The 25,853-nt window shown below is 38.2% G+C and overlaps 1 protein-coding gene across 4 annotated transcripts in view; it reads right to left on the bottom strand.

The window, feature by feature from the left end:
- Positions 1-697: 697 nt before the first annotated feature.
- The window catches only part of ehbp1l1a (EH domain binding protein 1-like 1a), a 40,498-nt gene continuing 15,342 nt past the window's right edge, over positions 698-25,853 (bottom strand). For 2 of the 4 annotated variants that reach the window (XM_079604722.1, XM_079604723.1), the window contains 21 exons: positions 20,998-21,057; positions 20,730-20,889; positions 19,335-19,736; positions 16,759-19,152; positions 16,614-16,679; positions 13,734-16,243; positions 13,597-13,645; positions 12,978-13,178; positions 12,203-12,679; positions 8,492-11,521; positions 7,833-8,067; positions 7,585-7,739; positions 7,431-7,479; positions 6,816-7,340; positions 5,974-6,025; positions 5,753-5,787; positions 5,490-5,601; positions 3,637-3,736; positions 3,454-3,527; positions 2,901-3,015; positions 698-2,001 (listed from right to left, as the gene is read on the bottom strand). In XM_079604722.1, coding sequence (XP_079460848.1) covers positions 1,911-2,001; positions 2,901-3,015; positions 3,454-3,527; positions 3,637-3,736; positions 5,490-5,601; positions 5,753-5,787; positions 5,974-6,025; positions 6,816-7,340; positions 7,431-7,479; positions 7,585-7,739; positions 7,833-8,067; positions 8,492-11,521; positions 12,203-12,679; positions 12,978-13,178; positions 13,597-13,645; positions 13,734-16,243; positions 16,614-16,679; positions 16,759-19,152; positions 19,335-19,736; positions 20,730-20,889; positions 20,998-21,057 — 10,892 coding nt within the window. In that variant the 3' untranslated portion in view covers positions 698-1,910. Of the gene's footprint in view, positions 2,002-2,900; positions 3,016-3,453; positions 3,528-3,636; positions 3,737-5,489; positions 5,602-5,752; positions 5,788-5,973; positions 6,026-6,815; positions 7,341-7,430; positions 7,480-7,584; positions 7,740-7,832; positions 8,068-8,491; positions 11,522-12,202; positions 12,680-12,977; positions 13,179-13,596; positions 13,646-13,733; positions 16,244-16,613; positions 16,680-16,758; positions 19,153-19,334; positions 19,737-20,729; positions 20,890-20,997; positions 21,058-22,151; positions 22,371-23,307; positions 23,752-24,448; positions 24,674-25,765 lie in introns of all 4 variants that reach the window. The other 2 variants (XM_079604721.1, XM_079604724.1) reach the window with 2 other exon arrangements.

The following is a 25,853-nucleotide window of genomic DNA, read 5'->3' as shown; positions in this document are numbered from 1 at the left end:
GTTCAGAGTTAACGTGACCACACGCGCCAATGAATCATTGTTTAAAAAAGAAATCATATTGACTTTTGCTATGATATGCTATTGTTTTTAAAATAAATCCAGTTTCATTTCTGATATATTATTTTCATCTGATTCTTATAATTTTAAATTGTATATGATAATATGATAAAAGTCGTTTTAACTGTGATTCAGTGTGGCTGCCAAAAGAAAAAATGACTCATTAATGATTCAGTTATTTTTCTCGTTTCTGCTTTTTTCCCTTCTTTTTTTGTAGAGATGTTTTGTAAGATGTGTGGTGTATATATATATATATATATATATAGAGAGAGAGAGAGAGAGAGAGAGAGAGAGAGAGAGAGAGAGAGAGAGAGAGAGAGAGAGAGAGAAAGAGAGAGAGAGAGAGAGAGAGAGAGAGAGAGAGAGAGAGAGAGAGAGAGAGAGAGAGAGAGAGAGAGAGAGAGAGAGAGAGAGAGAGAGAGAGAGAGAGAACTCGCCTTTGATTATGAAGTGAAACTTCTGCTAAATCTGAACTTTCCGTTACTGGAATCCAGAGCCGATGGGAGTCTTGGGAATTTCTGCACGTACTGATGATAACCGCATGCTTCCTTTAAAACTAAACTGCAGAATACTTGAAACATGTAGACTACGTTTGTGCATAGATGTTTCTGTTCAATCACCACCAAGTTTGGATGCAAAATAATTTTTTCAATTCAAAAACAATTTTATTTCCCAAAGACATGTCAACTTTAGTGTATTAGCTGACATCAGGACTTTTCAAAAGCAATTCACTGTGCAACCCAATACAAATAACATCAAATAATAACATTTCAAACAATGTGTAAACAGGGCCACAGATAATATCAATGCAAAGAGCTGAAAAATCTCTAAAACAACCAGTCATTTAAAAATAACCATCACACCCAAACACACACACACACACACACACACACACACACACACACACACACACACACACACACACACACACACACACACACACACACACACACACACACACACACACACACACACACACACACACACACACACACACACACACACACACACTTTAAGGGAGAAATTCTTGTGAAGTGGTTATTCACTGCTGAGAGTACATCTGCTTCTGCTTTCTGTACCATTCATGGATGAAAGATGATGTTACATAATTATAATCCCCAAAATTACTTTTTTCATTCAGGTATTTTAAAACAAAATGCTAACACTCAAAGTGCATGCACACACTCTCTTTGAACGATTCTATGCATTTAACATGTCCTATGATATTATAGGCTTCTTAAAACAGAACAGGCAACTCCTGTAACAGTCTTTGGTGAGGGATCATATCAGGCAATATATGGAGAAATTTTGTGCCAAATGTTGTCTGTGTTGTCGACAATTTATTTTTTTTGCTGCATTTTAAGTTATTTAAACTTATGACTTGCATAACAGAATGAAATCTCCTCGTTAAAATTGCCTGATCCTTCTTTCAAACTCTGCAAACGTATAATATTTTACCTAATTTGACATGAAATATCTTAAAATCACTGTGCAGCTTGTGTACACAAGTTAAATAATTAAGTAAATAACACTGCAAAGGACATGTGTACTATATTATTTTTTACTGAAAACGTAAAACAAGAAGTGTTGTCAGAACACATTGACCAACTCTCTATTTAACTTTCGCAAACTAAATATTCTGAGACTAAAATGTCTCTAAAAAGGAAACAACTCTTAATTTATCTGAAACGAGCATTCATGCTGCTCAAACTTGTCAACATGAGGACTGAAGATGAATCTAGTCGCGGTCTCCTTGTCATATATTGTAATGTCTGGTCCACACACACCTCAATAGTCCATCAGCTCAGTGTTTAAAGGGACAGTCCTGTATAAAAGCAGGTGCACCGCATCCCTCACTGCAACACACACTTCTCTTTCCGACTTCCATACTTCCTGCGTCTCATTTCTAGACCTCTCTCCAACCTCTCATCCTCTTCAAGAGCCCTTGAGGATGAGAACACAGAGAAAGTAAAAAAAGGAGAGAATAAATCAGAGATCAGTCTTCCGCCAGAACTAGACCGTTACCGGAAGCCAGTGATTATAGTTTATAAAGTTATAAATATGGATATTTTTCTTACACAAACTAATCACTTCAGGCTTCAGAAGGCCTTTATTAACCCCCTGGAGCCGTATGGATTACTTTTATGATGGATGGATGCATTTTTACAGACTTCAAAATCTCAGGGGCTGCTCACTCCCATTATAAAGCTGGGAACAGCCAGGATATTGTACACATATTTATGAAATATTCTACACATATACACATACGATGGGTTGAGGGTGAATAAATTATGGGATAATTTTCATTTTTGGGTGAACTAACCCTTTAAAACTCTGATATTCTGGCTGTTTTACACAGAAAGTACAGAGTAAATGTTGTTATTTGAAATGTAGTTCAGTATGGCGTACCACAAGGCTCAGTAATAGGACTGCTGCTGTTCTGTACATGCTACCATTAGGAGATATCATTAGGAAACATGGAATTAGCTTTCACTGTTACAAAAAACTTCCATACATAATAACCTAGAATACTGTCTAACACTTGATGGCTGCTCTGTTAAGTCTTCGTTGTCGGTTAGGAACCTGGGTGTGCTGGGTGTCCAACGATGTCGTCTTAGCGGCCTCTAATTTAATAACTAATGATCGTTGCGACGTAAGTGAATCAATCAAAACTAACTTTAGCTGGAAAATATCTTTATTCAAGAACCGCTATAAAGCCAAAACAATCTCTGTTACCTTAAATTATCCGTTTATTACTGTAAAGCCGCTTTGAAACAATCTACCGGTACATTGTTAAAAAAAGCACTATATAAATGAAGATAACTTATTTGAATGATCCTCACCCTCTCTCTTTGGCATCTATGTCATGAACAAGCTCGTCCCTCTTGTTGACTAAAGACACCAGCTCCTGCAACAACAGCTGCTCTCTGGTTTTATGAGCCTGGGTTTTCTTCCATTCTTCAAAAGAAAGACAAAAAATATGGATAATGAAGATATTTAGCCACATGCTACAGATGAAACTACTTTATGTGTGGCAAAACATCTTTAATATGTATAAAAACATGCAGATGCGTATATTCTCGGTCGGTCACAGTGATTTTGCCAAGTAAGACATGTTCCTGGATCAACATATTTAGCTGATCCTGGAACAACATTCCTGACGGAAAATTAAGTCCTAACCCATAACTTATACTTAAAATCATATGGAAATGATAGTCGAATAACACTGATGTAGAAGCACCTAAGTCTAAACTTGACAGAAACTGTAAACTTGTCCCTTAAATCTGGTTGGTTGTTTGGAATGATGTTCCAGGATAGAAAAAAGATGTTGTACTTGGTGAAATCACATTCACCAATTCTTAGAGATACAGTTCTCCATTTGACCAACAGTCGTACCTTCCACAGCCATTAGATCTTGCAGTTCTTTCTTCAGCAGCTCAAACCTCCTCTCCAAATCTTGCTCTTCTTGTCTGTCACACAGAAGGAATGATAATGTTCAAATGCTGCCTTAGAGGCCAACATCTAAATGAGTAAAGTGGAAGACACAAAGTAACTGAGAATAAGTGTGAAAAGACATACAGTAACTGTAGTTGGTCTTGTCTCCTGATCAAAGCATTCTTCTTGTTGACCAGGGTAAACCACTCCTGAATGAGTATCTCTTCTTCTACACGATCACTACCTGTAGGTGCATGATAAAAGCATTTCAATTGATTTAAATTGACATTTTCAGGATCTTAACTCCAATCTTCAGAAATCATTATAATATGCTGATTTGGAGCTCAAAAAACGTTTCTTCTTGTTATCAATGTTGAAAACAATTGTGCAAAAAAAGGAATTTTCAGGATCCTTTGATGAATAGAAAGATCAAATAAACAGCAATTATTTTAAACAGAAATCATTACTCCCACGTTTGATACATTTTTCATCCTTGCTGAAATAAATATTAATTTCTTTTAAAAAAAAGAAGAAAAAAAAAGTAGTGTGCATAGTAGTGTACACTACCTTTCAAAGGTTTGTGGTCTATTTAACAACGAATCCTGGGGAACGGTTTGCATGGTTTAAACGGTCTACACAAAAATAATAAAGGTGCAGTAAGCGATTCCTGAGAAACACTGTTGATGTTTGAAATCAACCTAAACAAACACACACTTCTCCCTTCATTGCTCCGCCATCAAAATACACGAACACGCAATGCAAGAGTGGATGTCACTATATTATAGCTGAAGTGAAGCAAAATTATGCTTCTGAAAAAATAAAGCAAAGATGATGAACAAACGACAAGGAAGAACAAAAAATGTTCGTTGTAAGTCACCAGCATGCAGCACACCAGCTCCAGACAAACAATGACACTCGAACTGTCCTGTTTATAGCTAACATTACAATAACAAACTGAAAGGACTGCATATGGTGTATGACGCGCGGAACGAGCTGTTCTTCCTGTTGAATAAAGTGTCGTATAAATTCCCCGTCAATCTAAAATTCTCCTTTCACTCGGCGTCTGTGAAGTGTGAGCAGAACAACGTCCCACAAGTCCTTGTTTCAGACTCATCCACAGACGACGGGCGCGGAGAGGCGCATTCTTACTGCGTGATAAATAAGCAGAGGTTTATATTATGACCAGAGACGGATATTAAGTCTGCTGTTTAAAACAAATAAAGAACCAATTCAGGAAAACAGTTAATATGTGCAAACAGTGGGAATCTCTGTATATTTGTGCAGTGTGCACGTCTAAATATCGATTCCGATTTTAAGCTTGTGACACATAAACGGTCACATCAATCCAATCTTTATTTAGTGTTCATGTAGGGTAACGCTCGGATACATTAATTGGAATGAGTTCAGTCCGATTGAAAAAAGGTGTGTATGTAAACACAGCCACAAGATCGTTTAAATGGATTGGCCGAAAATTCAATTGAGCACCAAATCTGTTGCAAATTGGATTACTCCAAGAAGAGTTTGCAGCAGCCAAAGCAAGAAAGGTCCTCTCTTTTAAATGGTGAGTCAACTGTATTAATTTATTACACCTGTCTTAAGTCAACAGTAGGGGTCAATATGTGATAAGTTGGCTTTTTTTTTATCTTAAAAATCTGAATGTAGGGGACGGCATATTCCTATTTTGCCCAGAGCGCTAGATTGTCTTCCCCCGGCCCTGGACTTGACTAATGTCTTTCTTCAAACCTCCTTCTTGCTCCCTTTCTGTCCTCCTCCATCATGAGTGGACCCCCTATTGCTGATTGGTGCGATCCACTTTCAACAGCATTTCTCTGAAAACCCTTACTGCACCTTTAAACAGCACAGTTGTTTTTTTAACATTGGTAATAAGAAATGTTATATATATATATACAATATGATTTATGTTTTTAAGTTATACAGTTTTTTATCTTTGATTTGTTGCTTGGTAAAAATAGGGACTACTGTACTCAATGACTTACCAGATTCCATAAGTCTTCTGAGTTTCTTCTCCACAATGTCTGCTCTGCGATCTATCTGCCTCTGTTCAGCCTCCAGCGCCTGCATCTCACCAAGTACATATTGACTGATATCCTGCAAATAAAAATACACATCATAAAGTCTCAAACCATGTATATGCATTTGCAACTTTTTCATGTATAAACCAAACTATGTAAGACTTAATTTAGGCTATATTTTAACTGATGTTAATCATCAAGTCACAAATAGAAAATCAATGAATGACCTGGTTGTCTCCTGCAGTGGCCTCTTCAACAAATTCTACGTTTCCAATGCAAGCAAGACAGAAGAACATAGTCAACAACATTTTACAATAGTTTACAATACAAAAACTGAATTTTTTTTCTCCATAAATTCTTAGACGCTGCAGAAAACATGTTCAGCCTAGATTATTAATTTGACAGTGTAAAAAAGTCTTTGAAAGGTGTGTTCTGAGTTAAATCTTACGGGACTCGGGACCTCCTCTGGCTGCCTCGGTTTCTGCTTGGACTGATGCAGTCTGGGTAAAAACATAATAATGTACAGCAGCTCAGTAATATAATACTGTATATACAGATTAACCAGTTATATGATCTTTGAAAAATAATTACGCACAAAGACTAAAAAAAATACATAGTACGTATATATACATAATACAACCCAGCTTCAAAAACAATATATCTCTCATATTATTACAATTTGAAAGAAAAGTTTTCCCTTTCAGTATCTATTGAAGTGTAATTTATTCTAATGATGTAAAAGCTGAATTTTCCGCATCATTACTCCAGTCTTTAGCATCACACGATCCTTCAGAAATCATTCGAATAGGCTGGTTTGATGATTTGTGGAGAAGCATGTGATGCTGTAGACTGAAGTAATGGCTGATAAAAAAAAAATACAGGTTTACCATCATAGGATTAGATTACATTTTAAAATATATTCAAATAGAAAACATTTATTTACAATTTTTCATCATATTAATGTTTTGTATTTTTGATCAAATAAATGCAGTCGTGGTGAGCTTAAAATGTCTCTATGGGAATTTAACAGAGGGGTGTCCTGACTTATGCACCCTGTATTTTAAGGAAGAACATTTTTTTTTTTTACGATACATTATTCATTCACTAAGAAAATTGGTGTCCTTAAAGGTCCTTAAGTTTTCCTAATTTTTTTAAATAAGACATTAAGATCAATTTCCAAAAGATTATTTTTATTCCTCTTTTTAGTCAACTTTAGCATGGATGTGTTCACTTATGCTAAGCACTGTATCTCAAACTTTTGACTAGTAGAGTATGTTTTTAATGTTTTACCTCTGTACTGCTCTGCTGTTCGTTTGGTTCGGGCTCATCCAGTGACTCTCCCCGCAGCTTCGATCTGCGTTTTTTTACAAGATCTGCATCCTTGATGTGAGAAAAAGCTTTTGAGGCGTGAGTTCTGGGTGGTGCCACCGGAGGCTGTGCAGACCCTGAATCTCCAGCCTGGCTCAGGCCCTGCGGCCGCTTCATTCTTGGAGGTGGAACCAAACCACCGGCCTTTCCCTCCCTTTCAGGAAAGCTTCCATTGGTCTCTAGAGTGAGTCCGCTGCTCTGAAGCCTTTCGGCACAGTAGCGAGCAGCGGCTTCAGGATCGGCTTCCTCCCTCTTTTCACCAACAGCATAACTGGACTCGCTGCTGTTCTTCTCGATCTGAATGACACTGAGCTCCTGGCCCATGAAACAGGTGCGGATCTGGTTGATATACGTCATCACGATGAGCCTGTCGGGAACTGCCAGCAGCACCATGTCAGTGGGCTCTATCAGCCTGGAGATGCCCAGTTCAGCAAAGCCATCAAACGCCTATGAAAAGAAAAATCTTTATTTTTTACCATTTCCTGATCACAGGAAGAGAAAAAAAGACATTATCCAATATTAAAAGGGGTGGATCACCTTCTTGTTGTTGCGTTTAATGTCATACGGATCCAGCATTTCATAATTCCTAAAGACAAAACAGCAAACAAACATGATATTGAATACGATTGAGTTGATCAAATATACATAACCCATTTAACATTTATGCCTTCTTCCACATTAAAACACCCACACTTTATCTGGATGGAAGTGATGCAGGATGGCACAGAAAGCAAGGCCGTTTCTCCACGAGGTGCTGAAGTTTGTTATTCTCACACCCTTGTAACCTTGTGTGACCTTTTGGCACCATTCCAACAGAGACTGGCTTGAATTCACCAAGGTCGTAATCTGGATTTGAACACAGAACAAATTAACCACCTGCTCATTAATATCACAATGGTAACAATCAACATAATAAAAAAAAGCAGTAGGTCCAACAACCTCTATTTCACTGGTCGGCGATGTGGGAGCTGTGAAACTTCCCTGAAGGTCCATGGCATCTGCTGCAGCTCTACGTTTATTACGAACAGGCACTGTGGGCTCAGTATTGGCCTTTCCTGAAACCTCAAGCTGATTGGCTGATTGGCTGACGTCTTCTGGGAAAGAGGCACTTAAACGTTTCTTCACGCGAGGCACTGGAACAGGAAAATTTGAGGAATCTTCAGCTGCTTCTTGACTAGATAAAAGAAACAAAAGAAATATTAAACAAAACTGCTGATTTCTACATCTAAATAAACCAATATTGCAAAAGCTATTCAACTCTTGTAAATACATCTTTTTCAAGCATAAAAATAAGTTCATAATTAGTTTCACAAAGCATGACATCAAAATTAAACAAACAAGCACCAATGTCTTCATGTTTATCAGACATTCATTTATTTTATTTTCATAAAGACAAACAGATTAACTTAAAGGTCAAACCCTTAATGACTAAATTAACCATACATTGGCATTGTTTTTGAAAACCCAACATTGAGGAAGCAACATTATTGGTCAAAAGACAGAGCACCTCTAATGACCAGTTACAGCACTTATAGAAAATAAAAATGTGCATGTGTAATGTCTACAAATGGGACAACAGTCGGTCCTTCAAAACTTACCCAGACACATCTAAGACAACGCCTGAGTCATCTAAAGTGTCCATGCTCAAATCAACCTCATTATCTCCAGAATGTACAGCATCCTTTTCTTCCTCAACACTTTGATCTTTTTCGATTTGTTGCTCTTTCACAGGAGACTTCTCCACATTTTCCTCACAATGTACAGCATCCTTTTCTTCCTCAACACTTTGATCTTTTTTGATTTGTTGCTCTTTCACAGGAGACTTCTCCCCATTTTCCTCACAATGTACAGCATCCTTTTCTTCCTCAACACTTTGATCTTTTTTGATTTGTTGCTCTTTTACAGGAGACTTCTCCCCATTTTCCTCACAATGTTCACCAAGTGGAGCACCAATCTTGTGTATTTCACTGTTAACTGTCACATCAGGAACTATCTGTCCAGTGAGGTCTAAAATGGACTCCTTTTTGTTTAGCTCTAGTTCTTTTGCAATTGTGGTGATTGAATCCTCAAGGCTGTTTATCCCTGATTCTGCCCTCACCTGCATGGGCACTTTGAAAGAACATTGTTTGTTGTCTGATAGAGGAAAGACTTCTACGTTAAGATAATCTACAGGAGGAGGTGGACAAGTCAAGGGATCAGTGAGATCATCTGGAAATGAACAACTTAGACGTTTCTTTACACGTGGTACTGGGACTGGCAGAGTTGAATCTTGATGGTCTTCTGTTTGGAGAATAATGTTGTCTGGATATGCTTGAGACACAAGGGTGGATGAAGGGGCTGGGAGATCATCTGGAAAAGAACCACTGAGACGTTTCTTTATACGTGGTACTGGGACTGGGAGATCGTCTGGAAAAGAAACACTGAGACGTTTCTTTATACGTGGTACTGGGACTGGCAGAGTTGAATCTTGATGGTCTTCTGTTTGGAGAACAATGTTGTCAGAATCAGCTTGAGACACAAGGGTGGATGAAGGGGCTGGGAGATAATCTGGAAAAGAACCACTGAGACGTTTCTTTATACGTGGTACTGGGACTGGCAGAGTTGAATCTTGATGGTCTTCTGTTTGGAGAACAATGTTGTCAGAATCTGTTTGAGACACAAGGGTGGATGAAGGGGCTGGGAGATAATCTGGAAAAGAACCACTGAGACGTTTCTTTATACGTGGTACTGGAACTGGCAGAGTTGAATCTTGATGGTCTTCTGTTTGGAGAACAATGTTGTCTGAATCTGCTTGAGACACAAGGGTGGATGAAGGTGCTGGGAGATCATCTGGAAAAGAACCACTGATACGTTTCTTTATACGTGGCACTGGGACTGGCAGAGTTGAATCTTGATGGTCTTCTGTTTGGAGAATAATGTTGTCTGGATCTGCTTGAGACACAAGGGTGGATGAAGGGGCTGGGAGATCATCTGGAAAAGAACCACTGAGACGTTTCTTTATACGTGGTACTGGGACTGGGAGATCGTCTGGAAAAGAAACACTGAGACGTTTCTTTATACGTGGTACTGGGACTGGCAGAGTTGAATCTTGATGGTCTTCTGTTTGGAGAACAATGTTGTCTGGATCTGTTTGAGACACAAGGGTGGATGAAGGGGCTGGGAGATCATCTGGAAAAGAACCACTGAGACGTTTCTTTATACGTGGCACTGGGACTGGCAGAATTGAATCTTGATGGTCTTCTGTTTGGAGAACAATGTTGTCTGTATCTGCTTGAGACACAAGGGTGGATGAAGGGGCTGGGAGATCATCTGGAAAAGAACCACTGAGACGTTTCTTTATACGTGGTACTGGGACTGGCAGAGTTGAATCTTGATGGTCTTCTGTTTGGAGAACAATGTTGTCTGGATCTTCTTGAGACACAAGGGTGGATGAAGGGGCTGGGAGATCATCTGGCAGAATTGAATCTTGATGGTCTTCTGTTTGGAGAACAATGTTGTCTGAATCTGCTTGAGACACAAGGGTGGATGAAGGGGCTGGGAGATCATCTGGAAAAGAACCACTGAGACGTTTCTTTATACGTGGTACTGGGACTGGCAGAGTTGAATCTTGATGGTCTTCTGTTTGGAGAACAATGTTGTCTGGATCTTCTTGAGACACAAGGGTGGATGAAGGGGCTGGGAGATCATCTGGAAAAGAACCACCGAGACGTTTCTTTATACGTGGCACTGGGACTGGCAGAGTTGAATCTTGATGGTCTTCTGTTTGGAGAACAATGTTGTCTGGATCTGCTTGAGACACAAGGGTGGATGAAGGTGCTGGGAGATCATCTGGAAAAGAACCACTGAGACGTTTCTTTATACGTGGCACTGGGACTGGCAGAGTTGAATCTTGATGGTCTTCTGTTTGGAGAACAATGTTGTCTGGATCTGCTTGAGACACAAGGGTGGATGAAGGGACTGGGAGATCATCTGGATCATCAGTTTGAGCTTTACTCTTCCGTCTCTGAGGAGCACACAATTGTGTGACTTTTAGAGGCAATAGGGGAACATTTTCTCCATTGTTGCTATGACATGATGCTACAATTCCTTGGGGAGTGGGGTTCTCTTTAGGTCCTGGTGAACAAATCTCAATTTTTGATACCTTTAACTCATTTTCAGCTGCTTCTTTCACTGAAGTATCATCAGGAAAATAACCACTTTCGCGTTTCTTGGTCCGTGACATTGGGACTGGTACATGCGTTTCTAAAGATGTACCTTCATCTGCCGTAGCTGAAGAACTTTGGATGGGGGTGAGGGCTGTACCTGGCTGTACATTGTGTGAAGTACTCTGAGAATTATGTCCAGCTTGTTTTACGACACAGATGTTGTCACTTTGAGCATTTGGTTCAACTGGATTGGAAACTGGTGTTGATAACAGAACGTTCTCTTGAAGAATATCCTGCCTCTTGCTCCTCCTTGGTGGCAAAGGTTCTTCTGAAGTGGAAACATCAGTCTGGTCTGCAACAGTCTTTGTGTTATTAGGATTTTTTAAAAACGGTAAAGACATAGGTGTTTTTTCTTCATCCAGCAATTCGTCCTTAGTTCGTTGGATCAAAAGAGAGACTTCGTGCACAATATGATGTTGTGGCCTTAAGGACAAAAATATAGTATCACTACATTTATTTTTGTTTTGAGATCATTAACGAATACTGCTTTCCAATGACACACTTATCACAGCCATGACACACTGATATACAGTATCACAGCCAACTGATACATACTTTATCAAGCAACATTACCACAGCTTAAAGTACAGCATACCTTTGCAACATGCAACAAGTAAATTAAAGTTACAACAGTTGCAGATTTTGTAATAACAGCACAGATATCACAATCTTAGCTAAACAAACAAATGTCTTTAAGGGTGCAGTGTATTTGTTGTTGTTTTAAAATACTTTTTCTTCCCAGTTATATGTGCAGATATAACAGTAAGTAAAAACTGTGGCTCTTTCAAAATAGTTCCTGTCTGCCAATGGCATGATTTAGAAGCTGACAACTCATTTGGCCACAATCATTATTTCTCCAATTCCATTTTGTGCCACTAGGGGCATTAAAATGATACAGTGCACCTTTAGGGCAAAAAGCAGAATTAAACACATGGACAATTTTCTTTTTTTTTCTTTTTTAAAATACAGCCATTTCTGTGAGCAAGATGTGTGCAAATGTGAGGAGGAAAACGCTAAAATAAAATAACAAATAAAATAGCCATGCTGCTGTTTGCAGGACTCTGTCGTTGTTGAGTTTAAATGCAACACTCTTGATAAACTCACCCCTCCTCTTGAAATATTGTGGTTGACACCTCATCCCTCAATGTCTCAAACATTTTACTTTCTGTCACAATCTCATCATTACAGGTTTCCTCTTGAACATAAGTTGTACCCTCTTGTATCAAGGAGTCAGCACATGGGTTATCTTCCTCTTCTTTAGTTATCTCATGAAGGTCAGCCTCCGTCAAGGGGGGCCACTTCCTCATTAGGCAAAATTCTTCATCTTCAACAAACCAGCTTTCAGATTCTTTTGATGACAGTGATGTTTCTGAACAACCACTAACCAAACGCCACATGTAGGGTTCAGCAGAATCGAACACCTCAGGCCCTGCTGCCTCCAATGAATGATAACATCCACTAGCTATGCGAGTCCCGCTGCCGTCGGGATCCACAGAGAATGAAAGGCTGTTGAGAGGATCTAAAGCGTCCGTTACCGATCCAGTGCTAGAGGGCTGCAATATTGCTGCAACGGTCTCATAACTAAAAGAAAGCAACACTTAAAATGTGAAAAGTTCATAAAAAAATAAGTTTTCGAAACAATAAACTGCAAAAAATTATATTACTGTAAATGAAAATAAATTGCTCTAACAAAAGAAAACATTTGTATATGGTTAGGAGGCATTTTATTGATTCCTCATTACATTTATATAAATCTTACAAAACTTAAAAAAAAGAAGAAAGAAAACATTGACCTACATAGATTTTAAGTGTTTTTCTCCAACAAAAATCCAACCCAACATGCTCAATGTTTTCACTCAGTTATGTTATTCGATCTTACCCTCTGTGAAAGACATCAACTATACTCTGAACAAGACCAGAAGATTCTTCTTTTTCTGTGGAAGTATCATCTGCCTCTAAAACCTCCCATCCTAACATTAGAGCAGTCTCTCCTGGCTCTGCGGTATCATGGGTTTTACTAGTGGACTGCTCCATGACATGTTGCTCCTCTAGAAGAAACTTCTCCTGATGGTTTTCAATACTGATACAGAATAGTTCACGAGTTAAAAGTGAAGTCTGCAGGGTCTGTGATGCAATTCACATGCACCATGCGTACCTCTCATGTACACACACCAAAAATTGTTAGGGTACAACATACAGTGAGATAATATAATACTGTTAGTGAGGAAAGTCGTATATTAGTCAGTTAATTCAAATCATGTTGAGGCATGTTTTATTGGATTATTTTGAATGACACAATGGGTGTTGTCTTTACATGAACAAGCTTGCATAAAGCTCCCGTAAAGCCAAAACAATGTCAAGAAAATATAATATAATAGAAGTAAAATAACTTCTAAAAGAAATGTGGTCTGCATTTACGTAAAGCAAATCAAACAATGTCAAAATCTATTGCAAATGCAGCAACAGAACACAAATAAAAAACATGCTATGTAACTCACCCTTCAACCAAGGGCATCTTGTGAAAACTTCCTATTTCTTTAGGATTATCTTTAAAAAAAATACAAAAAAATCTTAACATTTCTGAGAATACTTCTTTTTTTTTTTTCAAACCTCACTCTAATGTTGGGTATCTTACCAGTTCCTGTTATGTCCAGTGATTGATTCCTTTCTGATTCTATGTATTGAGTAAATTTGGCCTCAAATTCAATGTGTTCTTGTGGTAGACTTGATGGAAAAATTGCACATGTAGAAGCATCTGGGAAATCAGGAAGCCTTGCTTCAACTGGAGAACATGACACGTCAGTGGAAAGGTTATTGAAACCTATTTCATCATTTGCAGAGAATGAAGATTCTGAAGAAGATGGCAAGACAAATGTCATCACATGCTCTTCTTTTTTTAGCCTTTCTGAGCATGGAAAACCATAATTGCTGGCCTTAATAGGGCAGGTAGGAGTAAGCAAGAACATCGTTTTTGAATATTCTTCATAATCCTTTGTACTTTGTACAAAAACTTGTCTGTCTTTAAGAGGTCTGACCCATATGGGCTTCTGAGCGGACCATATCCTTTCTTGAGACTCTTCTATGGACATAGGTTTTACTGTAGGAACACCTACGATACAAGAAAGCATTGGGCAAGAATGCAAAATGTTGACTATGTCTGGTTCTTTACTGAGATAGAAGCCCTCCACTTTAACCTGAGGAAGAGAGGGAAAACCAGGTATGCATGCTTCTCTCGGGCAGGTGGGCACTAGTGTAAACATCCTCTGCAAAGTATATTTGTCTATTTCTTCATATGGAGTTGCTAAATTAAACTGGAAAAGCAGTTCTGATCTGGTTCTCAATGGCCTCTCCAACAGGGGTGTTTCATCTGCAAACCATGCTCCTGTTTTTATTCTCTCATATGATGAGAATCCCATGATTCTTGAAGCCTTCGGAACACACTGATGAAAATGAACCATATTGGGAGGAAGTGTAGCTTTGCACTTAGGTGCATATGGAAATCCTGGTATTCTTGCCATTGATGGACAGGTTGGAGCCAATGCAAACATTATTGTAGTTAATTCACTGAGCCAATCTACTCTGTCAACAAGAACAACAGGTTGTTTCTTAAAAGATGCATTGCACAATGTTTTCTTGTCAATAGACCAATCTAAATGCTCTCTTTTAGAAGAAAATCCAATAACTTTTGACTTCTCCGGGCAAGCTGGAAGCATGCAATGCATTATTGGTTCGGGCACAGATGGAAAACCTGGAATACAGACGACTGATGGACATGTAGGTGCCAGAGCATACATTCTATGACCAATTTCTTTGCATTTCTTGTCCATGTCCAAAACAACAGGGAGTTTCTTTAATTCACATGACCACAAATTGACTGTACCCATAGGCCAATTGGACGTCTTTGGGATCTGGATGCTCGGACAATCAGCTATATTTGAAACCTTTGGGCAAGAGGGACAAATGTTTTGCATGTTCGGCTCCGTCTGTGACTTAGGATGTGGTCTAGATGGAAAGCCAGGAATACATGATGCTTGTGGGCATGTTGGTGCCAGAGCTATAATCTGTGAGTCTTTTTCATCTGTACTGGGATCAAAAATACCAGTCTGTCTATCTTTGAGCAAATTGCAAAAGATTATTGATTGATCAGTAATGCACTCCTTGCCTTCAAGGACCCTTAGAGATGGACATCCAGGGATTCTAGAAAGCACCGGACAGGATGGGAGAAGCTCCAACATATTTGGCTCAATTTGGGTTTCAGGGGTAGAATCTGGAATTTGTACAGCGTTTTCAGAAATTAAGTTTAATATCTCAGTTGCAGGCTTTGAATCGTCCCTTTGTTCAGAATCAGAAACTGTAGACTCTTGAGTGTCTAATTTATCACACGATTGAGTAATTATTTCTTCACTGTTTGGTGCAGATGGAAAATCAGAATTAGGTGTTGAAGATGGAACTGTGGCCACCAACATTACAGGGATCTCTAAATACTCAACTGAGCTATCGATGTCTAAAACTTGCTTTGGCTCAGGAAGTTCTTCCAATAATGATGTTTCAATGCTCAGCCACTCCTCGTGATGCTTTTCTTTTGGAACCGGGGTCTGTGAAGATGTGTCAACAACAATGGATGTTTCTGGGCAAGATGGACATGGGGCATCTGTGAGTGTTTTAGCAGATGCAAAGCCAGGAATTCTTGCTTCATTCGGACATGTGCATGTCAGGGACACCATTTTTGCCTCAAAGGGGGATTTGTCTAAATATGGCATAAACAAAATATTTTTTGTTGATCTACATGGCTCATCCCAAATTATACTTAAATCAGTTGGCCAGTTGACTAGGTCTGTTTTGCATATGCTTGAAAGTGCTGTAGATGGACATCCAAAAACTCTTGAGAACAGTGGACATGATGGAAGAAGATCTACCATGTTTGGTACACACTCTTGTTGCAGTCCTGTAGGTCGATATTTTGCTGTAGAAGGGACCAGACTATTGTGATCTTCTGTTGTCTCTTCTTCTTTCTTTAATGTGTCAAAAAACTGTTCTGTTCTGTCTTGTGCTGCCCATAATATACCTTCAGCCACGTCCACGTTTTCAGTCAGAGTGTCTCCGTAGTTTTCAGAAGGTGGAATCTGAGCACTTATGCTTTGACAGCTGAGAAAAATAAGCAAATAATCAGATGTCAAATGGCAATACAAGACAATTTGACTGCATGCGTCATTCTATTTGCTGGCAGCTTGCCTTGACAACTACAGCAGGCCTAAATTGTCTTCACTACACATTGTTTGCTGTGCCTAGTTTTCACACCATTATGCATTTATAATTTTAAAGGCATGGTTGACCCAAAAATGAAAGGGTCTACTGACTAATTCTATTTCATACAGGTTTGGAACAGTATTTTTCCTTTTGGGGTGAACTATGCCTTTAAGAGAACAGTGGATAAATGTTATTCAATTCTGATGCAATTAGGGCAAGGCAAAGCAATAAATTAATACTCTATCCTATGTTTCCTTGCAAAACTCACCTCTTCTCAACAGTCAGTAATAGTGGCATGTCTGGTATGGAGTGCCACATTCTGAAATGCATTTTCCTAGAAACAAGTGTCAAAGTATTTCATGCACTATCCACTGACAAGCAATACAAATGTACTTCTGAGCTTCTGAACTTACCCCCTCTCCAGAATTCCCTTTTGTCCTTCCTCACACCTTGCCCAAAAGTTCACATTCTCCTTGGTCTTCTCTAATGCAAAACTACTGCCAGACTGTTTTGCACTGGACAGGTCCATTTCAATTTCTGCTGAACCAATCACAGATGAAGTTCCTTGTGTAAGGCAAACATCTTCTATTGACGCTTGGCTATTATTTGTCTGATTAAGAATATGTGGAGATTCTAAATGTGTGGATGGAAAGCCAGGGACACTGGACTGCTTTGCACAGGATGTCAGCATCTTAGCCATGTCTTCCACGTCTGAATTCAGATCATTGTCATATGTTTGATTCAAGTTTATTAAGGAAGAACATACCATATCAAACTCATTCTTTGAGGTCCTCCTGTACAGTTGCTTTGCATCCACAGGCCATGCACTTGAATCCATTGCTTCATTTCCTAAATCAACAGATGGCATACCTAACACTTTTGTAAAATGTGAACAAGATGGCATGAGGGAAACCATATCTGGTGCCTTCTTCTCAGTTTTTAGTCTTGGGGCAGATGGGAAGCCGGGTAATTTAGCACTGGTTGCGCAAGTTGGGCGCAAAGCTACCATGTCCCTAATGATAGCTTTATCATTCATTTCTCTGTACTGAGGTGGCACGGCTTGCATGGACTGACATTTTCTGCTTAATTGTTTAACCCATAATGGCCTTTCATTTTCAGGCCACTGTAATTCCACTTCAGATATTATACTCGATAGCATCCCAGGCACATTTGAAAATGTTGGGCAAGAAGGGAAAAGATAAAGCATTAATTTGGGCTTTGGTGCAGATGGAAAGCCAGGAACACTTGCTTTCACTGGACAACTTGGCAAAATAGCATACATTTCTTTAAAACTCTCTCTGTTCTTATAATAACTGTTTAACCTGTCAGACGTGAACATTGGCGAACACCTTCTCACAAAAAAGGCTTTCTCCTTAAAAGGCCAATTATTTACCATAGCCTTATCAATTTTGCTTGGGTCTAAAGAGGGGAAGCCTGGAGTTTTAGCTGTCTGAGGGCATGTTGACAGAGTACCAGACGTTATTTGTGTTGTAGGCACGAGCCATGGTGCAGAAGGAAATCCAGGTGTTCTTGCTTTTCTAGGGCAAGATGGTATCAATGACAGCATATTGTTAAAAATAGATTTGTTTTCTGTAACTTCATACTGAGCTGGATATAGACAGATTAAATGATCTGGCTGAGATGTTAGTGTCTTCATCCAAAATGGTTTAATGTCCTTTGGCCACTCCTTAAGTGAATCTGATGTGCCTGGAAGAATTTGTATAGTTGATATTCCAAGGACACAAGAGGCTGTTGGACATGAAGGTAGGAGTTTTGTCATACAGAATGTAGTGTCTTGTTTTCGTTTTGGTGCAGATGGAAAACCAGGAATCCTCGCTTTTTTTGGGCAAGCTGGTACTAAGCTCACTATCCCGGTTAACTGGTCCTCTTTCAATACGTTTACAATTTTAGGCAAACTGAACAGGTTCTTTTGTGCTATTATCAGAGATGTTTCCTTGTTTAATGGCCATTGTTGGATAATATTTTGACTGCCAAGTTCTTTTGCAGATGGAAATCCAGCAATACAGGAAATTTTAGGACAACATGGTGAAATCCTGACCATACTTGGTGCAACTGGTTTTGGAGCAGATGGAAATCCTGAAATCTTGGGTGCTTCCGCACAAGATGACCTCAATGTAACCATATTTCTTGCAGTTTCATAATCCACCTTCATTGAAGATGTTGGCAAAATCTGTTCCCTACTTTTCTTCAAATAAAATACTAAATTCTCTTTAGGCCAGATTTCATCTGTGGAAGTGATTGGATATCTTGAAGGAAAACCTGGAACTACAGAGACATCTGGACATAATGGTAGAAGACTGACCATATTGTAAGGCAAAGATGGGAATCCAGGGATTCTGGCAGTTCTTGGGCAAGTTAAATGTAGTGATATCATATTTTCCAAAGGGATCCTGTCATACAATGACCAATCCATATCTTGAATACATTTAGCTGGTTTCTCTTTTTGAATGTACCCTTTTAGTATCTTCACAGACCCTTCCCAAGGCCACTTAGTGTCTTGAAAGTTAATAGATGGCATCCCAGGTACAAAAGCAGTTTTCGGACAGGCTGGAAGGAGATACATCATGCTGGGAACAGATGGAGAACTGTCAACATTAGCCTCTTCTCCTTCATGTGCTTTCTTGCAGACGGGGAGAACAATTAATTCCTGGTTCATTCTAGGTAGTCCATCTACAAACAAGTCTCCTTTTTGAGTTTCAACTGTATTATCAGCCAATATGGATGGTGACCAAGGAGAATGTGATACTTTTGGGCAAGAGGGCAGAGAAGCGGCCATGCTTTTGGCGCTGAGGGACAGGGACATTAGAACAGAGATCAGAGGGAGGATGTAAAATGGGTTCATGAATAATAGTAAGCGAATAGACCGCAACACATACAGTATATGCATTTTTAGCATAATAAGCATAAAATGTAACACAGCAACTATATGCTAGCAAATTTGATGGGCGGATGCAGAACATATACTTACCCTTCATCATTTTGATCTGACTGGGAAATTTCTGGATTTGAGAGCAGCTGTGGCACAGATTCTTCTTGCTCTTGCATTTCCGCTGATTGAAAGCTACTTCGAAACGGCTCTGTTTTGTCTTTACAAGGAATCATCTCGTCTTCTGTCTGCTCATGTGCAGCTGAGAGTAAAACGGCCAGCTCAGCAGAGCTGTGTGAAATCTCTGACTGATTGATCTGGACCTTAGTTAATGGGGCGGCAAATGTAGAGGCTGCAGCAGGTTCTGGGACAGTTTCGAGGGTTGCAGTAGTGGATACTCTATCAGTATCAGACAGCTCTGGTTTTGGAAGCTCAAAATGTGTGACATCAGTGACATTGGGTGACATATGGTCAGTGGGCAGCAGAGAGGTCATACTTTCTGGTCTAAGAAGAAAACACATCAGAACTTATGAGGTGTGCTGAGATGATACCAAGGAAAAGTTTAAATTATAGTGCATGGCATCACCTTAAACTAATGTCAATTACCTTTCTCTGAATGAATAGTGTTAGTGAAACACCATGCTGAAATGCAAAGTCATTTTAAACCAATTTTAAACAACAATTGTTTCATGCCCCGCTTGGTATGAAGATAAAAATGCTCATTCATTAATTTTTCCTCGATTCATCACAGTGCAACTTGTGTTTTAACATGCAAAATAATACAAAAAGCAAATTAAGGAATTTTAACCCTAAATTGACACCAAAGAAACCCAATGGCCTCAAAATGTCAATAACCATTTCTATGAAATTCAAAACTGGTTTGTTGCTTTAGTCAGCTTGTGGGTAGTTTTTTTTTTTTTAACTAAATTGATATAATTTTGGTTTTAATGCAGGGTTAAAGTCCTCACAAATGTAAGTGATCATAAAAATGTATGCAATACAGGAAAACCCATTAGGGATAATTCAAACATAAATAAATAAATAAATAAATAAATAAATAACAAAATAAAATAAAGAATGGAATGAAATGAAATACAAAAAATAAAATAAAATAATAAATAAAAAATAAAATAAAATACAATATTAAGAAATAATAATAAAAATAAAATTACAAACAAAGTAGAATAAATAATGAAATGAAATACAATACAATAATAAAATAAAATATAAAATAAAGAATCACATTAAATAATAATATAAATAATAATATTTATATAAAATAATAATAAAAAATTAAAAATACATTAGGTTGTTATTTTTGCATCCAAAAAAAATAAGTATTTGTGTTCACAATAAAGTCATCCATAGTAGTAAACGCAACACAAGTATTCCAGGTATTAATACCAAATTGTCAGTGCATTCCTGGTGTCAACAAACAACATCACTCCATCAATGCAATTGCTATTGACATCAACCAATTTTCTGCATATTACTCACCCTCTTGCAGGCCGTACAACCTCAAGTCCAAAAACAGGCCGTTGCTTGTCCATAGAGATGTTTGGTCTTTGGCTGGCTAAACTGACGACTCCGGCTCTGCGAGGGTGAGGTTCATGATTCTGAGGAACATCTGAAGGTTTCGCGCTTGCATCCTCATCAGCTGCAGAGATATTCACAGAGATCACAAAAGAATGACTTATATGTCAAGTGAGATTTATTGTATTGATTTATTTAGAAGTGTATAAACATAGCTGTAGTGAATACTCACCAGTACACACAGTATTGGGATATTCCTCTTCTGTTAGTACACCTAACTGTCTGTGTGTCTCTGAAATATAATATAATATACATTATAATTTGTTATATCTTTTACAAAATATTAAGCGCAAAAGATGAGGCATCATTCAACAAGCATTCTACTGATGCATTATCTTTTCCATCTGCTAAAGTTAACACTGACTGCACACAATATGGAATTGAGAGAAAGCTCAAGCCTTGTAATAAAAAAATCAAATCATACAAATAACATGTACCGGTACCTAATTTATCATGTGAACCATGCATCTGTTATATGTTCAAATATTTGGGGTCAGTAAGATTTTTTTAAAGACAATACTTTTATTCCGCAAGAATGCTGAATAAAGAAATTTATAATTTTATGAAACATTTCTATTTCAAATCATTATTCGTTATTTTGATCTTTCTTTTCAGCATATTAGAACGATTTCTGAAGGATCATGTGACGCTGAAGATAGTGAAAATTCAGCTTTGCCATAACAGCAATAAATTACTTTTTGCAATATATTCAAATAGAAAACTTAAACAATCATGTTTTTTTTATTTAAATCATGTAATCTTTCACAATATTACTGTTTGCACTGTATTTTTTGATCAAATAAATGCAGCCCTGGTGAACATAAATACCAACCAACCCCAACATTTTGAACAGTAGGGATACTGAGTATTTTTTTTGTGTGTCCTCCAGGGGGCGTAACATCATGTAATTTCAGACTTATTGCATAAGTTATCTGATTGTTATTAATAACCCCGTTTCATTTCTCTTTTTGTACTATTGAAACTCCTGTATGTTTATGGGAAAAGCAACACTAGAATACCAGTAATACTCAAAAACTAGACTAAAACTTAAAATAACTATTGTTTAACTGAATGTTGCTAGTATCAAAAAACATTGTAACAGTTAGTCAGAAATACTGACTGTTTTTAGCAGTTTTGATGGATATGCAATCCACTGGAAAGAAAGGAATGTGTGGGCCTTCTGACCCTGTGCGGTTATGCAAGCAATGCTGGAGTGTAATCTAGAACAGATCTCACTAGCTCAAGCCATTAAATCGGTTGATCAATGTAAAACACACAATGACTATATGAACACACACAGATAAAGGTTCAGACCAACATATGTACCTGTGAGTGAGTCAGAGTAAGGGACAGAAATGGAGGCTACAGTGGATGTTTGGGTGTACATGTGGGGGTCAGGGATCATGGAAGAGAGTGAAGGAAGAATGAAAGGAGAGGTTGGGGCATCTACAGGAGAAGGGGCTATTGGCCTGCGCACATTAGGTCTAACCACTGTGGGCACAACCTGATGTCTCCACTCGGACGTCTGGACCTCTGGGAGAGGCTCTGAGGTTGGCAATGGCCAGATGAGAAAGGAAGATGACAGAAAAAGGAGAGAAGGATTACATGGGGCTATTTTAATTCCAAAGGTCAAGGGAACTTTATCAGGATGTATAGTATCATGGATCCATGAAATAACTGGCCTTTAAAAATAAAAATCTGCCTGTCTCTGTGGGAATTTAACATCGGGGTGTCCTGACTTATGCACCCTGTATTTTAAGGAAGAACATTTATTTATTTACGATACATTATTCATTCACAAAGAAAATTGGTGTCCATTTTTTTAAATTAAGGCATTAAGATCAATTTCCAAAACATTATTTTGTATTCCTCTTTTTAGGCAACTTTAGCATGGGTGTCAACTTATGCATAGTACTGTATATATATATATATATATACACTATAAAAATATATATACAAAAAATAAATTACTAATACTTGTTTTAATTCAAATTAAAAGAGAAAATACATTAAAAAAAATATAACAGTGACTCAATGATAATAAATTAACACTGATTCAAATGCAAGCACTGTTGATGCAATGCATTGTTTTTTGTTGTTGTTTTTAAAATTTGTGCGATTGAACATATATATATTTTTTAATCATAATTTGTCATAATTTTACTGCCATAGGCTCATTTAATTCCTTTCTTTTCAAAAACCAACAGGTTTGGATTATAATATTATAATATTATTATAAGGGTGAGTAAATGATCATTTTCATTTTTGAATAAACTATTCCTTTAAAAATATGAACTATGGATGACTCCGACAGCGAGGATTAGAGCTTTCACGATATTCATGCTCCATTGAAAGATCATCCGAAACCCTTTCACAATGCGGATTAATGTTTTCATCTTAAACTCAAAAGATGAAAACTGATCATTTCATTAGTTTAACACGTGCAAACGAGTTTAGAACAGTCGTACTGTTTGTTCTCTACCTGAGTCAGAGACAACAGATGCTGTGGCCACAGGACCAACATCAGGAGAGGAGCATAGAGGAGCACCAGAAACAGCCAGATGAGGAGAAACACAGGGATACGGTGTGGACCGAGAACTAGATGAGGCAGCAGGAGCAATAGAGAGAGAGACCAATGATGCTGAAGGAGGAGGGAGGGTGGCAGCAGACATGGTCTGAGAGTCAGAAGTAGAGACACTGAGCCCCTCAGAGGAAGGAGCTACACTGGGAGACGTTACTCCAGGATTGGGAGTAATAGCAGAAACGTCCATTGGTTGAGGAAGCGCATGGGATGAAGACAATGCAGGAAGCGAGGACTTAATTGAGTTTGGATGACGCTGCGGGTTAATGTGTTCTGCAGAGGTGAAGGGAGCAGGACACAGAGCAGGGTGCAGCTTGGGAGACCTCCACTCTTTTTGCCAAGATGCTGGTGTTGACCATGGTGAATAACAGAGGTTGATGAATGACCGAGTGCGTGTATAAACAGACAGGGATACAAGGGGGGAAAGAGGGAGAAGAAAGAAGAAAGACATTTATAATGTTACCATTTCTATTTCAAATAAATGCTGTTCTGTTGAACTTTCTATTTATGAAACAATGCTGAAAAAAATGCATCACAGTTTCCACCAAAATATTACGCATTCATAATATTTTCAGCATTGATAATAATAATACGAAACTTGAGAATAAATAACATATTAGAATGATTTCTGAAGGATCATGTGACACTGAAGATTCAGCTTTGTTATCACAGGAATAAATGGAATTTTTTAATTAAAATAGAATAAAAATAAATATTTTTTCCCATTTCACAATATTACCGTTTTTTTTTAATCAAATAAATCAGGCATGGTGAACAAGAGGGACTCTTTCAAAAAATTTGAACGGTAGTGTATCTGGTAAAATTTGATTCAAATTTTAGGAGTATACAAGCCTTAAAGCTATTGACTAAAAAGCCATGAATCTTTTATTTTGAGGTCCTAACAGCGAATATGCATCTTTTTAGATTTTTTTTTTTAGAATGCTAGGTACTAAATATGAAAAGTGTGGGTTCAAAACGAACTTTAAAATCAAATTCCATCTCATTTAAAAATGGTGTTAAATACGAACATCTGCCCATGTACCTGTCTCAGTGGCAGAGGGCATGCTCGAGGGCTTTGTGAGGGCGGAGCCTGGCTCAGCCAATGAGGCGCGGTAGATTTTTGAGGCCCGTGGTGCAGGTTGAGTCATTGAACCATGAGGGGAGGAGCCAAATTCAAAGGAGGAGGGGTCAGAAACAGAAGGGGGGGAGCGAGAAGAGGGGAAGCTGTGAGGTCTCGAGGTCTTGCTACGAGCAGCAGATAAAGTGGCTAAATCAGGGGAGAAAAAAATGAGACAGAAAGGAGAAGAATGAAGAAAACAAGATTGAATGGAAGTGCAAATAAGCAAAAATACTGTACGTTACACAGTTAAAGGCACAGTATGTAAATTTCGCCGCTAGAGGTCGATTATTCAAAACAATACCAAAGGCGTAGCTTGATGACACCATGAAAGAGTGTGGGATCTACAGCCGATGGAAAGCTATCCGACGAGACTCAGGCAGAAATCATGTTCATGGATGAGCTAATGTATTAAAGTTTTATTAATAACGTTACTGTGGTATAAAGCAGGGCGGGGCCGAGAGCCTCAGACATTTTACAATTCTGTTTTTATTATGCTTATATACTGCAATCGACCGCTGCCGCTCCTTTCATTTTGTTGTTTAAGTTTATTTTACAATTAAAGCTACATTTAATGTCAGCCTCCTTCTTCCCTGAACTTTAACTTTGTTACAGTTACGTTTGATCACTTAAATCAACATTATTTTATCTCATTCTCATGAAACAGCCGGAAGTGCTCATATTTTAAACGTATCGTATGGTGGAGAAAATGCTGTATTACGGTTACTACAAATAAAGCTTTCTGATTATGAAAAGCTACTTGACAGAATAGAGTTGTCTCTCAAGTACAAACATGTTCGAGGTAAATCAAGAAAACAAGAGATTCAAACAATAAGACTAACCATGTTGAGCTTTATAACAATGATTCATTTTCTGTCAATAAAGGAATCCAAACAGCTGCTCACCCGTCTAATAAAACACATAATATATTAAAGCGTCTTCTGTGTCCATGGTTTCTACGGAAGTAAAAACGGAAATCAAGGGTAGCGCGGATATGACGTCACTGACGGGCGACGCATTGACACGGGATAAAATAGCTAATTTCTCTGGATTTAAACATTGTTGAAAACACTTCGGATTATGTAAGTACACAAGTCAACAAAATAGCACTTTTTTTAGTGGTTTTTAGATATTTTAATCCAAAAATCTTACATATTGTGCCTTTAATTCCAGCTGCAAATCAATTATTTACAAGCTATACAGCCACCATCTTTTCTGATCTTTTCGGGCAACACTCATTACCTGTCTGGGTTACATCAGGAAGAGGGGTCTGCTGAGTGGATGAGGAGGATTGAGCAGAAGAAGAAGAGGAATGAGAGAAGGGTATGCT

This window comes from Phoxinus phoxinus (assembly GCF_949152265.1).
Source record: "Phoxinus phoxinus genome assembly, chromosome: 2".
NCBI lineage: Eukaryota > Metazoa > Chordata > Actinopteri > Cypriniformes > Leuciscidae > Phoxinus > Phoxinus phoxinus.
The sequence above is the reverse complement of the archived record's forward strand: the minus strand, read 5'-3'. Positions and strand labels throughout refer to the sequence as shown.